The 17,500-nt window shown below is 36.8% G+C and overlaps 1 protein-coding gene across 1 annotated transcript in view; it reads left to right on the top strand.

Moving 5' to 3' along the window:
• pvalb6 (parvalbumin 6) overlaps positions 1–17,500 on the top strand; it is a 135,269-nt gene that overhangs the window by 114,170 nt on the left and 3,599 nt on the right. Inside the window, exon 2 of the mRNA XM_062036970.1 lies at positions 15,208–15,273. Within this exon, the coding sequence (XP_061892954.1) occupies positions 15,213–15,273 (61 nt within the window). The 5' untranslated portion in view covers positions 15,208–15,212. The remainder of the gene's footprint in view (positions 1–15,207; positions 15,274–17,500) is intronic.

Below are 17,500 nucleotides of genomic sequence, written 5' to 3'. Positions count from 1 at the left end.
AGGGAACATTGGGAATTGCCCATCCCCTGCATGAATTATATATTTTTTTCATACAGTGTTGATGTGGAAATGGTTGCTTCGGCAATTTGTGGGTGTGGCACCGGCCGGAGATGTTGACATGCGGAGTTTCAAGCACTCTTCACTCTCTAGCGGGTGACTTTTCAAATGATGCTACACATTAGCAGTGCTGCTACTTTTTGTAGCTACGCTTTTGCCGCATACTTGACATATTACGGTTGTCTGTTCGACATCTTCCCGCTTGAAGCCAAACCACCGCCAGACGATGGACCCCCTGCTGTTTTTTCTTGGGAATTAATTCTTCCTTCATTTGTTACCAGATTCGCACCTTCTTTCTCTCGTATTACCACTCCGCTAGCATCACAGCTAACGTTACCCATGCCGCTACCTCTCTGCTCGGCGAGAGCGTATGACGTCGCACGCGTGACGTATGTAAGAAGGTGCGCTTGTTTTATGTCTCTGTGAGAAGGGGAGACAAGAAAGAGTGAGAAGAGTCTGTAGTGTAATGCCCTCTGTGGGGGGGGGGGGCGTGGCCTGCGGGCCTGTGGCGAAGCGGGGTGTGTCAGGACCGGCTTCGAGATCAGCGGCAGGTGCGTAGATGACACAGCTGTGAGTGTTTGTCTGATCACCTGTCGCTCTGTTAAAGGCAGCGGTAGGGAAGGAGAGGGGAGAGTTGTTGTTGGTGATGGCGGTTGGTGACCATTTATGTGCTCGAGCGAGAAGGAGACGGGCAGAGAATGACTGGAAAAGGTCCTAACGAACATTTATTGAAAAATAAATTATTGTTCGCCAAGATGAACGCAGCTGTCATGTCCGTCATTGGTGGTCCAAGGAACCCGGAGGAAGAGGTCCTCCACACCCGCAGCTAAAAGCAACTGCGTGAGAACGTATACTCGAATACCACGATATAGTCATTTTCTATATCGCACAGAGACAAACTCGCGATATATCGAGTATATTCCATATATCGCCCAGCCCTAAATCTCCCCATTGTCCACTATGTCGGGTCCTACTAAGCACAAACTGTACCCGAGGTGGTCCGAGTTCTTCTCATTGGTGGAAATGTCTCTTTTTCGTTCAATAATAAAGCTTAATTTCGAGCCTTTCAGCTAATGTACGAACCACGAGCTATGTTGGGAGTGGCACAGATACCATGGACCATTCAGACCTTTCTGCAATCCTTCCGACCAACAAATAGCAACAACTCCGCAGAGACCACGGCTGACTTTGGGTGCCTCACAAAAATCAATCTTATCCTCCCCTATTTCACAGTGAATTGTTTCTTTTCCCAACGGGCACCTTTGTGCTAAAAGGTCACAAAAGGTAATAATAAACGCTTGGCTGTGTGGCCACACAAACTAAGTACTGTTCACTATCGATCCGCCAGTGTAGGGCTATGTCATTGAAGTAGATAACACTACAACCACCTAATGTCGACACACTTTAAAATGGAGGTCACCTTTGTTACCCGAGTGATTGGAAGATCTTGTCTGGGTTAATGTTACCATTAACTACCATTCATGCCGTAATCACAGGCAGGGTGTTTATTCACCCAAAGCACTAATAGGAGGATATCGGAGTGAGGCTGTTATTTACCAAATAGGAAAATTAGTTATAGATAACAAATTGTACTTTTCATAATCATTTGGAGAATTTGGGAAAGTATTTTTTGTAAATATGTTTTAAATGTTATTAGTTATTTATATGAACGGCATATTTGAACCGTTCTAACATGAATACTGGAGTGCAGACACAAAATGAAATGAAAATCGTGACGCAATGTTTGAGGAACACTCGAATAAGGTGTCTTGTAAATATGACATATTGATAGTACAGAAAGAAACTTAAAGGCCTACTGAAATGAAATGTTCTTATTTAAACGGGGATAGCAGATCCATTCAATGTGTCATACTTGATCATTTCGCGATATTGCCATATTTTTGCTGAAAGGATTTAGTAGAGAACATCGACGATAAAGTTCGCAACTTTTGGTCGCTGATCAAAAAAAGCCTTGCCTGTACCGGAAGTAGCGTGACGTCACAGGTTGAAAGGCTCCTCACATGTGCACATTGTTTACACCAGCAGCGAGAGCGATTCGGACCGAGAAAGCGACGATTACCCCATTAATTTGAGCGAGGATGAAAGATTTGTGGATGAGGAACGTGAGAGTGAAGGACTAGAGTGCAGTGCAGGACGTATCTTTTTTCGCTCTGACCGTAACTTAGGTACAAGCTGGCTCATTGGATTCCACACTTTCTCCTTTTTCTATTGTGGATCACGGATTTGTATTTTAAACCACCTCGGATACTATATCCTCTTGAAAATGAGAGTCGAGAACGCGAAATGGACATTCACAGTGACTTTTATCTCCACGACAATACATCGGCGAAGCACTTTAGCTACGGAGCTAACGTGATAGCATCGGTCTCAAATGCAGATAGAAACAAAATAAATCTGCACATTGTTTACACCAGCAGCGAGAGAGATTCGGACCGAGAAAGCGACGATTACCCCATTAATTTGGGCCAGGATGAAAGATTTGTGGATGAGGAACGTGAGAGTGAAGGACTAGAGTGCAGTGCAGGACGTATCTTTTTTCGCTCTGACCGTAACTTAGGTACAAACTGGCTCATTGGATTCCACACACTCTCCTTTTTCTATTGTGGATCACGGATTTGTATTTCAAACCACCTCGGATACTATATCCTCTTGAAAATGAGAGTCGAGAACGCGAATAGGACATTCACAGTGACTTTTATCTCCACGACAATACATCGGCGAAGCACTTTAGCTACGGAGCTAACGTGATAGCACCGTGCTTAAATGCAGATAGAAACAAAAGAAATAAGCCCCTGACGAAGGATAGACAGAAGATCAACAATACTACCAAACACTGGACCTGTATCCACACGGTTAATACTGTACCGCCTGGCGAAGCCTAGAAATGCTGTTGCTAACGACGCCATTGAAGCTAACTTAGCTACGGGACCTCAACAGAGCTATGCTAAAAACATTAGCTCTCCACCTACGTCATCAGACTGCGTGGTCGGTAGTAGTGGGTTTCAGTAGGCCCTTAAAAAAAAAAGGTTAAAGGAACACCATTTTAATCAGGCTATTTCTAAACATTTCAAACTCTTCTGAGGCTCCTAGTTTTATTAACTATTAAGTACATTTTGTCATGGCGTGGGGGTTTTCGCATCTTACTGCGAGGATTGTTCTCCCGGGACGCAAACTGACTTTTCCGGACAACGGTAGCAGGTAGGAACATATTTAATTTACCAAAACTCAAAAGGGTACAAAAAAAAAACAGAAAACAACCCGAAGGCGAGCGTGCCTAACGCACGCGAAAGCTAAGGCAAAAAACTTAGGACATGAAACATGAACTAACACTTAGCGCAGGGGTCACCAACCTTTTTGAAAGCAAGAGCTACTTCTTGGGTACTGATTAATGCGAAGGGCTACCAGTTTGATACACACTTAAATAAATTTCCAGAAATAGCCAATTTGCTCAATTTACCTTTAACTCTATGTTGTTATTAATAATTAATGATATTTACACTTAATTGAACGGTTTAAAAGAAGAGAAAACACGAAAAAAATGACAATTACATATAGAAACATCGTTTATCTTCAATTTCGACACTTTAAAATTCAAAATTAAACCGAAAAAAAGAAGAGAAAAACTAGCTAATTCGAATCTTTTTGAAAAAATTAAAAAAAGAATTTATGGAACATCATTAGTAATTTTTCCTGATTAAGATTAATGTTAGAATTTTGATGACATGTTTTAAATTGGTTAAAATCCAATCTACACTAGAATATATAACAAATTGGACCAAGCTATATTTCTAACAAAGACAAATCATTATTTCTTCTAGATTTTCCAGAGCAAAAATTGTAAAAGAAATTCAAAAGACTTTGAAATAAGATTTAAATTTGATTCTACAGATTTTCTGGATTTGCCAGAATATTTTTATTTTATTTTAATCATAATAAGTTTGAAGAAATATTTCACAAATATTATTTGTCGAAAAAACAGAAGCTAAAATGAAAAAATAAATTAAAATGTATTTATTATTATTTACAATAAAAAAAAAAAATTACTTGAACATTGATTTAAATTGTCAGGAAAGAAGAGGAAGGAATATAACAGGTAAAAAGGTATATGTGTTTAAAAATCCTAAAATCATTTTTAAGGTTGTATTTTTTCTCTAAAATTGTCTTTCTGAAAGTTATAAGAAGCAAAGTAATACAATTAATAAATTCATTTAAACAAAAGAAGACCAAGTCTTTAAAATATTTTCTTGGATTTTCAAATTCTATTTGAGTTTTGTCTCTCTTAGAATTAAAAATGTCGGGCAAAGCGAGACCAGCTTGTTAGTAAATAAATACAATTTAAAAAATAGAGGCAGCTCACTGGTAAGTGCTGCTATTTGAGCTCTTTTTAGAACAGGCCAGCGGGCTACTCATCTGGTCCTTACGGGCTACCTGGTGCCCGCGGGCACCACGTTGGTGACCCCTGACTTAGCGTATACTATGGACAGGGCAAAACAAAAACTTGCTATCTGTGGCATGAATAAACAAAACTTACTTGGCATGGCATGACGCAAGAAAAGAGCATGAAACAATCGCATGAATATAAGCATGAACTATGGCATGGAAAGAACAATGTCGCCGGGCCGACAGGCTTAAATAATAATCTCTTGATTAGAGCAGGTGTGTGTCCCGAACACATCAGGCAGGTGAAACTAATAAGTCGTCATGGAAACTAAAACAAACAAGGGTGCACAAAAACAGGAACTATGGAGTCTAAAACAAACAGAAAATAACAAAAAACAGGATCCAGACCACAGATCATGACACATTTTTTATTATTGGTATTTGTATTTTTTTAAATGTTTTATTTTTATATACAGTACAGGCCAAAAGTTTGGACACACCTTCTCATTTCAATGTGTTTTCTTTATTTTCAAGACTATATAATATAAAGACAATATAACATACATCCATAAATGTGGATGCACATGCAAAAGTGCAATATATTTATCTGTACAGTAATCTATTTATTCATATCTGCACCTTATTGCTCTTTTTATCCTGCACTACCACGAGCTAATGCAACGAAATGTCGTTCTTATCTGTACTGTAAAGTTCAAATTTAAATGACAATAAAAGGAAGTCCAAGTCTAAGTCTAAAGTCTAAGTCTATTTACATTGCAGATTGTCACTGAAGGCATCAAAACGATGACACCTGTGAATTGAAAACCATTTCAGGTGACTACCTCTTGAAGCTCATGGAGAGAATGCCAAGAGTGTGCAAAACAGTAATCAGAGCAAAGGGTGGCTATTTTGAAGAAACTAGAATATAAAACATGTTTTTAGTTATTTCACCTTTTTTTGTTAAGTATATAACTCCATGTGTTCATTCATAGTTTTGATGTGACAATCTACAATGTAAATAGTCATGAAAATAAAGAAAACATTGCATTGAATGAGAAAGTGTGTCCAAAATGTTGGCCTGTACTGTATATATATATATTTTAAAATATTTTCTTACACAATTTTTGAAGGATTCTTTTTTTTTTGTAATTCTTTAATCTGCGGTGTGGAATGCCATGTAAAATGTCGAGCACTTTGTGTTGCAATTTGCCTGTGTATGGATCGTTCTACATCAATAACGTTTTGATTGATAATAAATCAAATCAAATCAACTATATTTATAAAGCACATTTAAAATTTACCACAGGGGTAGCCAAAGTGCTGTACAAAGGGCAGGTTAAAAGATAATACGAGAACCGAGCAAACACAACACAACACAGACAGAACACGATAAAAAATAAATAAATAAAATATAAAAACAGGTTCACAGCGGGTGTATTATGGGGCGCCATTGCAGGATGGATATCACTCAGTGTTAAATAAATAAATAAAAGTATGTTTTTAAGAGAGATTTAAAAACAGGAAGAAAGGAGGCTTGTCCAACACTCAGAGGTAGGTCGTTCCAGAGCTTGGGAGCAGCAGCGGCGAAAGCTCTGTCACCTCTAAGCTTCAGCCTTGTGTCCGGGACCGTCAGTAGCAGCTGATCGGCTGATCTTAGCGATCGGGTGGGGCAGTAAGGCTGAAGGAGGTCGGAGAGATATGTTGGCGCGAGGTTGTTTAGACATTTAAAAACAAAGGAGTTTAAAATTGATTCGGTAACGCACAGGGAGCCAGTGAAGGGACGCTAATATAGGGGTGATGTGCTCACGTCTAAGAGCATGATTAGATTCTAATGGACGTCTATAGATTATTTGGTAACACTTTAGTATGGGGAACATATTCTAAGTAACAAAGACTTAATTAAGAGTTATTTGGACACTAGGGGATCATATTGTAAGTCAGTGTTTTTCAACCACTGTGCGATACAGTCTGGTGTGCCGTGGGAGATTGTCTAATTTCACCTATTTGGGTTAAAAATATTTTTTGCAAACCAGTAATTATAGTCTGCAAATGATGTGTTGTTGTAGAGTGTCGGTGTTGTCTAGAGTTCGGCAGAGTAACCGTGTAATACTCTTCCATATCAGTAGGTGGCAGCCGGTAGCTAATTGCTTTGTAGATGTCGGAAACAGCGGGAGGCAGGGTGCAGGTAAAAAAAGTGTCTAATGCTTAAACCAAAAATAAACAAAAAGGTGAGTGCCCCTAAGAAAAGGCATTGAAAGTTAGGGAAGGCTATGCAGAATGAAACTAAAACTGAACTGGCTGCAAAGTAAACAAAAACAGAATGCTGGACGACAGCAAAGACTTACTGTGAAGCAAAAGACGGCGTCCACAAAGTACATCCGAACATGACATGACAATCAACAATGTCCCCGCAAAGAAGGATTAAAACAACCGAAAAATTCTCGATTGCTAAAACTAAAGTAGATGCGGGAAATTACGCTCAAGGGGAAGACATGAAACTGCTACAGGAAAATACCAAAAAAAGAGAAAAAGCCACCAAAATAGGAGCGCCAAACAAGAACTAAAACACTACACACAGGAAAACAGCAAAAAAAACTCCAAGTAAGTCAGGGTGTGATGTGACAGGTGGTGACCGTACACCTACTTTGAGACAAGAGCTATAGTGATGCATGCTTGGTTATGCTTTAAAGTCATATCCAAAAATCGCGACAACGACTTTTTACTGTCAACTGAGTTTTGTTTTTTTAAGGATGTCTGCTGGTGGTGTGCCTCTAGATTTTTTCAACGCTAAAAATGTGCCTTGGCTCAAAAAAGGTTGAAAAACACTGTTGTAAGTAACAAAGACTTAATTTAGAGTTATTTGGTTAGGGTTGTTGTATAATAAGGCCATGTAGAATAAGGCATTAATAAGTACTTAATAACTAATTAAAGGCCTACTGAAATGATTTTTTTTTATTTAAACGGGGATAGCAGATCCATTCTATGTGTCATACTTGATCATTTTGCGATATTGCCATATTTTTGCTGGAAGGATTTAGTAGAGAACATCGATGATAAAGTTCGCAACTTTTGGTCGCTGATAAAAAAAAGCCTTGCCTGTACCGGAAGTAGCGTGACGTCACAGGTTGAAAGGCTCCTCACATCTGCACATTGTTTACACCAGCAGCGAGAGCGATTCGGACCGAGAAAGCGACGATTACCCCATTAATTTGAGCGAGGATAAAAGATTTGTGGATGAGGAACGTGAGAGTGAAGGACTAGAGTGCAGGGCAGGACGTATCTTTTAGGTACAAGCTGGTTCATTGGATTCCACACTTTCTCCTTTTTCTATTGTGGATCACGGATTTGTATTTTAAACCACCTCGGATACTATATCCTCTTGAAAATGAGAGTTGAGAACGCGAATAGGACATTCACAGTGACTTTTATCTCCACGACAATACATCGGCGAAACACTTTAGCTACGGAGCTAACGTGATAGCATCGGTCTCAAATGCAGATAGAAACAAAAGAAATAAACCCCTGACTGGAAGGATAGACAGAAGATCAACAATACTATTAAACCATGGACATGTTAATGCTTTCCAGCTTGGTGAAGCTTAAAAATGCTGTTGCTAACGACGCCATTGAAGCTAACTTAGCAACGGGACCTCACAGAGCTATGATACAAACATTAGTGCTCCACCTACGCCAGCCAGCCCTCATCTGCTCATCAACACCCGTGCTCACCTGCGTTCCAGCGATCGACGGAAGGACGAAAGACTTCACCCGATCATCCGTGCGGTCGGCGGCTAGCGGCGGCTAGCGGCAGCTAGCGTCGGCTAGCGGCAGCTAGCGTCGGCTAGCGTCAGCTAGCGCGTCTGCTATCCAAGTCAAAGTCCTCCTGGTTGTGTTGCTGTAGTCCGCCGCTAATACACCGATCCCACCCACAACTTTCTTCTTTGCAGTCTTCATTGTTCATTAAGCAAATTGCAAAATATTCACCCACACAGATGTCCAGAATACTGTGGAATTTTGAGATGAAAACAGAGCCTTTTTGTATTGGATTCAATGGTGTCCGAATACTTCCTTTTAACTCTTGACGTCATGCGCATACGTCATCATACATAGACGTTTTCAACCGGAAGTTTAGCGGGAAATTTAAAATTGCACTTTCTAAGTTAACCCGGCCGTATCGGCATGTGTTGCAATGTTAAGATTTCATCATTGATATATAAACTATCAGACTGCGTGGTCGCTAGTAGTGGCTTTCAGTAGGCCTTTAAGAGCCAATATGTTACTAATTTGCATGTTAATAAGCAAGTAATTAATGGTGAATATGTTCCCCATACTAAAGTGTTACCGATTATTTGTATTTGCCATGCAATAAGGATCGTTCCATTTTAATTGGAATCTTCCGAGCCCAATAATAAAACATACAGAGCAACGTAGCAACCAGTAAGGCTGCTTTTGTACGCTCGTTCCACCGCACTTGGTATCGATTGTGTCCAAAAATGGGAGCAGAGCAGCACGGCGGCTGACAGCACTACTGGCGAGCGACGACGTTTTGTGTCTGCAACCTGCCTCCATGGCGGCTTTGTGCTCAAGCCTATTAAGGAGAAGAAGGCATCAGTCAAAGTGAAAGAAGGGCCGGTAACTTCATAAGGGCCCGTCAGGTTGTGTCACAGTCTTCACCTTTCCACTGCTGCAACCAAAAGGGACATTGAGGACTGACAAAGTGAAGACAGCTGAAGACTCAGACGGTCTTTTGGAGCCCTGCGCTCTGCTTTCATCAGTAGCAAATACAATCTTACATGTTTCGCCTTGGCTGCCATTAAAGCGTAACAAAGCCTGATTAAAGCGTGAGGGTCCTAATGGATGGTGGGAAAGCTTGTAGTGAAGCGGGACATGCGGCAAGTTCGCCAAAATTTTTTAAACGGTTTAAAGAAATTCGGCGCTCTGTCAAGGATGGAATGAAGCGCCGAGAGCGTAACAAAGCCTGACAAAGCGTAGGTAAGCTTAACAGATCTTGGTTCAAAGCGCGGACCCCAGTCTACAACTACAAATAGGAAGTGACTGTGATATTGACTAGTGACATTGAATATAAAAAATAAAAAAAATGCCTTTTATTGTCAACTAGCATAAGAAATGAGAGATAGATATTTATTAAGATGACAAAAAAATAAAAGAAATGAAGATATAAAAACATAATAAATAATAAATAAAAAAACATAATGTAACAAAAAAAAGGAGGAATTGAAAAAATAAATGAATATAAAACATAATAAATAATAAATAATAAACATAATATAACGAAAAAAGAAGAGGAATTGAAAAAATAAATGAATATAAAACATAATAAATAATAAACATAATATAATGAAAAAAAAAGAGAAATTGAAAAAATAAATGAATATAAAACATAATAAATAATAAACATAATATAACGGAAAAAAAAGAGGAATTGAAAAAACAAATGAATATAAAACACAATAAATAATAAACATAATATAACGGAAAAAAAAGAGAAATTGAAAATACAAATGAATATAAAACATAATAAATAATAAATAATAAACATAATATAACGGGGAAAAAAAGAGAAATTGAAAAAATAAATGAATATAAAACATAATAAATAATAAATAATAAACATAATATAACGAAAAAAGAAGAGAAATTGAAAAAATAAACATAATATAACGGAAAAAAAAGATGAATTGAAAAAACAAATGAATATAAAACATAATAAATAATAAATAATAAACATAATATCACGAAAAAAGAAGAGAAATTGAAAAAAATAAATGAATATAAAACATAATAAATAATAAATAATAAACATAATATAACGAAAAAAGAAGAGAAATTGAAAAAATAAACATAATATAACGGAAAAAAAAGATGAATTGAAAAAACAAATGAATATAAAACATAATAAATAATAAATAATAAACATAATATAACGAAAAAAAAGAGAAATTGAAAAAACAAATGAATATAAAACACAATAAATAATAAACATAATATAATGAAAAAAAAAGAGAAATTTAAAAAACAAATGAATATAAAACATAATAAATAATAAATAATAAACATAATATAACGAAAAAAAAGAGAAATTGAAAAAACAAATGAATATAAAACACAATAAATAATAAACATAATATAATGAAAAAAAAAGAGAAATTTAAAAAACAAATGAATATAAAACATAATAAATAATAAATAATAAACATAATATAACGGAAAAAAAGAGAAATTAAAAAAATAAATGAATATAAAACATAATAAATAATAAATAATAAACATAATATAACGAGAAAAAAAAGAGAAATTGAAAAAATAAATGAATATAAAACATAATAGATAATAAATAATAAACATAATATAACAGAAAAAAATGAGAAATTGAACAAATAAATGAATATAAAAAATGTGTGGAAAACAGTATACTGAGTTTTTCACATTTTTTTTACTTATTTGTTTATCATATTTCTCTTTTTTATTATATTATGTGTTTTATCCTGTATATAATAAAACAAAAAGAGAAATCAAATAAATAGATAAATCTAAAAAAATGTGGGGAAAACTTAGTATACTGAGTTTTTCACTTTTTTTTAACTTATTTGTTTATCATATTTCTCTTTTTTATTATATTATGTGTGCACACGCAATTTATTCATCAAATTCACAAAATAATAATCACAGCATCTTCCAAATTGCACATAATTACATAACAATATCACATTTCAAAGTCATTATTACAAATTAATGTTCATAACGTTCATGACACGTTAATTCCAATGCACAACAGAGCTTGATAATCGTGTCAGAGCCTGATTTAAAGCGTCAGGATCGCATCAAAGCATAATAAAGTTCAATAAAGCGTAATAAAACGTATCAAAGCGTGATTTAAAGCGTATCAAAGCGGCATCAAATCGTGAGGAACGGTAATTCGTCCCCCCAAAGCGGCAACTAATTTGTATCAGAGCGTATCAAAGCATAACATTACTTCGGAGATCGGGATATTCGTGGAAAAATTGACAAAAATGACGGCGCTTTGCTCGCCGCTTTAAAGCGCGGCAAACGCCGTTGGTGTGAACCAGGCATAAGCCATTGGGTCACTCACCTCCATTGTTGGGACTAAAGCAGGGGTGTCCAAACTTTTTCCACTGAGGGCTGCACACTGAAAAATCAAAGCAAGCGGGGGCCATTTTGATATTTTTTTATTTTAAAAACCAATACAATATATGTATAAAAAATATACATTTAGGCATCCACTCAGGCTTGATCCCAGGGACCTCAAAGGGTTTTGTTAAAAAAAAAATTAAAAAAAATGTGTCATTATTCTGTATTATTATTTTTATTATTATTCAAGTTTTAAATCCATAGATCAACATTAGGTCTATCTGTCAATATAACGTTTTTAAAGATTTAAGTCGTATGTGCTTTTTGTCAAAGAAAACCCTGTTTTTTTATGGAAAAAACACAAAATATGCAATATTTTCACTAGAGATGTCCGATAATATCGGTCTGCCGATATTATCGGCCGATAAATACGTTAAAATGTAATATCGGAAATTATCGGTATCGTTTTTTTTATTATCCGTATCGGTTTTTATTTTATTTTATTTATTTTTTTTATTAAATCCACATAAAAAACACAAGATACACTTACAACTAGTGCACCAACCCAAAAAACCTCCCTCCCCCATTTACACTCATTCACACAAAAGGGTTGTTTCTTTCTGTTATTAATATTCTGGTTCCTACATTATATATCAATATATATCAATACAGTCTGCAAGGGATACAGTCCGTAAGCACACATGATTGTGCGTGCTGCTGGTCCACTAATAGTACTAACCTTTAACAGTTAATTTTACAAATTTTCATTAATTAGTAGTTTCTATGTAACTGTTTTTATATTGTTTTACTTTCTTTTTTATTCAAGAAAATGTTTTTAATTTATTTATCTTATTTTATTTGATTAATTTTTTAAAAAAGTACCTTATCTTCACCATACCTGGTTGTCCAAATTAGGCATAATAATGTGTTAATTCCACGACTGTATATATCGGTTGATATCGGTATCGGTAATTAAAGAGTTGGACAATATCTGCATATCGGATATCGGCAAAAAGCCATTATCGGACATCCCTAATTTTCACCCAATAACATTTTTAAGTGGAATATTTGAGATTATATAATAATTGGAGCCTTAAAAAGGTCAATAACTCATAACACCATTGATTTTAATTCATTATTATTTTTTGAGCGATGACACTTAAAAACAAATCACACTCTCTCTGTCCAATCCCCTCTTGTCCCCACAATTCCCCCCTCTGTCTTCCTTTTTCTCTCTTTCTATCCCCTCCTGCTCCGGCCCGGCTGCACCAAATGATAATATAAATACATTTAATAAAGTCAAAATACAAGTAAGGCAACAAGAGAAGTATCCTACACTTCTCTTTTGTAAAGTAAATCTGAACAGCCGATATGGGCATCTAGGGGCGGTATAGCTCGGTTGGTAGAGCGGCCGTGCCAGCAACTTGAGGGTTGCAGGTTCGATCCCCGCTTCCGCCATCCTAGTCACTGCCGTTGTGTCCTTGGGCAAGACACTTTACTCACCTGCTCCCAGTGCCACCCACACTGGTTTGAATGTAACTTAGATATTGGGTTTCACTATGTAAAGCGCTTTGAGTCACTTGAGAAAAAGCGCTATATAAATGTAATTCACTTCACTTCACTTCACATCTACATCTGCTATATGATTTGCCCGAGAAGCTGGGCAGGACATTATTTAAAAAAAAAAAAAAAAAAATCACACAAAAATGATTGGGGAACCAAAAGGGTCCTACTCATTAAAGTGTTAAAAAATAAATTCTACATTTTTTTTTACTGTTTACTTTTAACACAATAATCTCGAGATCAACTTCAGATCTATCCGTCAATTATAAGTTGTATTTTTGTTTATGTTTTTTGTTTGTTCGTTTTAGGCCCTTCTTTAAAAAAAAAAAAAAAAAGACAGCTCAATTTTTTTATATGGCAAACACAAAATATGCAACATTTTCCCAAAAAAATATTTTAAAGTGCAATATTTAATGTGACGCAATTGGAGCCTTGAATAGGTCAATAATTCATAATAACATTGATTTTCATTCATTATTATTTTTTAAAGAAAGAAACAGCCTGCATGGCAGCTTTGTGTTATTAGAGTAAACATTGCAACATTTTCTTGTTACATTTCACCTCTTTGGTCTTTCATACCCCTTTTTATGTTTTTAATTTTTTTAATCGTATTTTAAAATGGGCCGTGGGGCCTTTAAAAAATGACATGCGGGCCGCAAATGGCCCCCGGGCCGCACTTTGGACATCCCTGGACGTTACAAAGTAACATGTTACTGTAACGCCGTTACTTTCGGTGGTAACTAGTAATCTAACGCGTAATTTTTCATATTCAGTAACTCAGTTACCGTTACTACATGATGCGTTACTGCGTTATTTTTTACGTTATTTTTTATGTAGTATCGGCTAGAAACTGAGAAGATCTGAGTGTGTTTTATTGGAGCGCTGCGGAAGAGGCGCGCTGCGCGCTGTCTGTGTGTGTGTGTGTGTGTGTGTGAGTGGGGGCGTGTCTGTGTTTACTAACAAGACATGGCGAAACCCGAAGCCGAGTTTCTTAACATGGAGATGTTCTCACTACTTTTCTTTTGTCGACCACAAAGAAAAGAACATTTTAGTTAAATGTAAGTTGTGTCTTGGCTCAAAGATCCTATCCTAGCAATTCAAATCAGCTGAAACAGCTACAAAAGCAACATGCTTCGACGAAGCTAGTAAAGAGAGACACACTTCACCTCCTAAGCAACAGCGGCTGGATTTAATGAGCTCAAATATACCTGTGTCTTGGCTCAAAGATCCCATCCTAACAATTCAAATCAGCTGAAACAGCTACAAAAGCAACATGCTTTGACGAAGCTAGTAAAGAGAGAGACACTTCACCTCCTAAGCAACAGCGGCTGGATTTAATGAGCTCAAATATACCTGTGTCTTGGCTCAAAAATCCCATCCTAGCAATTCAAATCAGCTGAAACAGCTACAAGTGCAACATGCTTCGACAAAGCTAGTAAAGAGAGACACACTTCACCTCCTAAGCAACAGCGGCTGGATTTAATGAGCTCAAATAAACCTACAAACGAGGCATAATGATGCAATATGTACATACAGCTAGCCTACATAGCAATTTAGCATCGATTAGCTTGCAGTCATGGATTGACCAAATATGTCTGAGAAGCACTCCAGCAAATCAATACATCAACAAAGCTCACCACAGCATAAAGCGTTTGGTGGACAAAACGAGACAAAGAAGGAGTGGCATAAAACACGTTTTTCTGTGGCAGTGTTGGGGAAAGTTGTACATGTAAAACAAACTGTGATGAGTTCAAGGATGGCTGAAATTAGTAGGACAAAACGGTACTTGCCAAATACTCTCATCGGTGAAGCATGTTTCATGTAAACAGTGGGATTTCTAACAATTAGGAAGGTTTGTGTTATGTTTTTTCTCTACCCCTACAGAAAATCTATTAAAACAAACAAACAAAAAAATGTCATCATCTTTTTCCATTTTCACACATCTCTGAAGGAGGTCCAGGGAGCCACTAGGGCGGCGCTAAAGAGCTGCGTTCTCCTCATGTGCCCTAGGGACCTTCATTTCTGCCTGCCTGCCCTCTCCTCTCACATCCTGTTCTTTTCTCTCCTTTCCAACAGCCAAGATGGCGATGAACAGCATCCTTAACGCTGACGACATCAAGAAAGCACTCGATGCATTCGCAGGTAAAGCAGCGTGTCGGGCTTTTGCCGTAAAAAAATAACGTGCTTGAGTACATAAAGAAATAGATTATTTTTAGGCCGGGGTCACGCTATTCAAAAGACGTGAACAGAGTTACCGTATTTTCCGGGCTAGATTTAAGCCACGCCCACCAAATTTTGGAAGAAAAATATTTTTACATATAGTAACCGCCATAGATTTATACCTGTACGAACAATTTTGCAAAATGTTTGTTTACATACCTTAAATGTTTCCAAACGGTGGCCTGTAATACGGCAGTAAAACGGCTGATCAAACAAAACAGAAGTCATCGTCATGGACCCATTCAGCTAAACCAGGGTTGTCAAACTCATTTTTAGCTCAGGGGCCGCATGGAGGAAAATCTGTGCACACACGAGCCGGACTATTAAAAATCATGGCATTAAAACTAAAAAATAAAGACAACTTCAGATTGTTTTCTTTGTTTTACTTTGGCCAAAAATAGAACAAAGACGTTCTGAAAATATTACAATAAAAATATAGAAAAAAATACCGGCGGCGGTAAAGTTTAGATCCATGAAGGAAAAAAGAAAGTGAATGAATAAATTTAAATGTAAATAAAAATTAGTTTTCTTTTGTATTATTAGTTTAAATGAATTAAGTAACGTTTATGACAAAACTTTTTCCAAAACACAATATAGAATGTGAGACATAACAGGACGAGGCATACATTTATCATTTGTTTTCAAAACGGTTACAAAAAAGTGGGACCCCGAAAATTTACTTTGGGACCCCATTTTTATGACTTGATGGCCCCATTTTGAAAATTCCGAGCGGCAACACTGACGGGGTATTGGTAGCGTGCAAAACAGCAGCAGGCGGCTGTGGCCTGCGGGCCGCTTCTAATACTAATCAAATTTCATCTCGGGGGGCCAAAGATAATTCCTTCTTCGGCCAGACTCCATAACTCCACGGTGACGTCTTGGTGAATTTGAGAAAATGAAAAAACCCAAAAAGGAATGCCATCGGTAGGTAATAATACCAACACAGGCACTTGTAAATGTGTTAGCATATTCGCTAACAAAGCTAACTTGATTACAAAGAAGAAATAATAAAAAAAATAAACAATACAATAGCACGTACAAAAATATGCATGACAACATGCCTACAGGCGTCACACATGGGGCGGTTTAGTAAGCATGAATAGTTTTAGTTCTATTGTAAAACTGTGGACGAATAAACTACAGTAGCACACCTTTTCAGTGTCTCTGTTGGTGTAATATGAAAACAACTTCTTGAATACAAAACATTATGTATAATATGTATATAATAAATATGTATATTATTATCATAGTTAAACATTTTTAACTTTTTCTCATTACATTTCGATTTGTTGTTGGTTTTTTTCTTACATTTTTTCTGCTGACAATACCATGCGGGCCAACAAAACTCAGTTTGTGGGCCGCAAACAGTGTTGGGACTAACTGTAACGCCGTTACTTTCGGCGGTAAATAGTAATCTAACACGTTATTTTTTTATATTCAGTAACTCAGTTACCGTTACTACATGATGCGTTACTACATAAAAAATAACGTAAAATAAGGCAGTATCAGCTAGAAACTGAGAAGATCTGAGTGTGTTTTATTGGAGCGCTGCGGAAGAGGCGACAAGGAGTGTGTATTTGTGTGTGTGGGAGGGGGCGTGTCTGTGTTTACTAACAAGACCTGGCGAAGCCCGAAGCCGAGTTTCTTAACATGGAGATATTCTCACTACTTTTCTTTTGTCGACCACAAAGAAAAGAACATTTTAGTTAAATGTAAGTTGTGTCCGTCAAAGATCCTATCCTAGCAATTAAAATCTGCTGAAACAGCTACAAAAGCAACATGCTTCGACGAAGCTAGTAAAAAGAGACACACTTCACCTCCTAAGCAACAGCGGCTGGATTTTAACGAGGCACTGCGCACTGAAGGTACACACACTCTGTCAATTCTCTTATATACGCTGTCATTCTAGACTTCTAGAGTGTTTGATTATCACATCACTCTAAATCAGGGATGTCCAAAGTGCGACCCGCAGGTCATTTTTTAACGGCCCCACGGCACATTCTAAAAATACGATAAAAATAAATAAAAACATAACAAGTAGTATAAAAGAGTAAACAGGTGACAATAAAATGTTGCTATGTTGACTCTAATAACACTAAGCTGTCATGCAGGCTGTTTCTTTCTTTAAAACATAATAAAGAATCAAAAA

The sequence above is a fragment of the Entelurus aequoreus genome, linkage group LG25, assembly GCF_033978785.1.
Source record: "Entelurus aequoreus isolate RoL-2023_Sb linkage group LG25, RoL_Eaeq_v1.1, whole genome shotgun sequence".
In the NCBI taxonomy this organism is placed as follows: domain Eukaryota; kingdom Metazoa; phylum Chordata; class Actinopteri; order Syngnathiformes; family Syngnathidae; genus Entelurus; species Entelurus aequoreus.
Note: the sequence above shows the minus strand (reverse complement) of the source record. Positions and strands in the feature narration are given on the sequence as shown.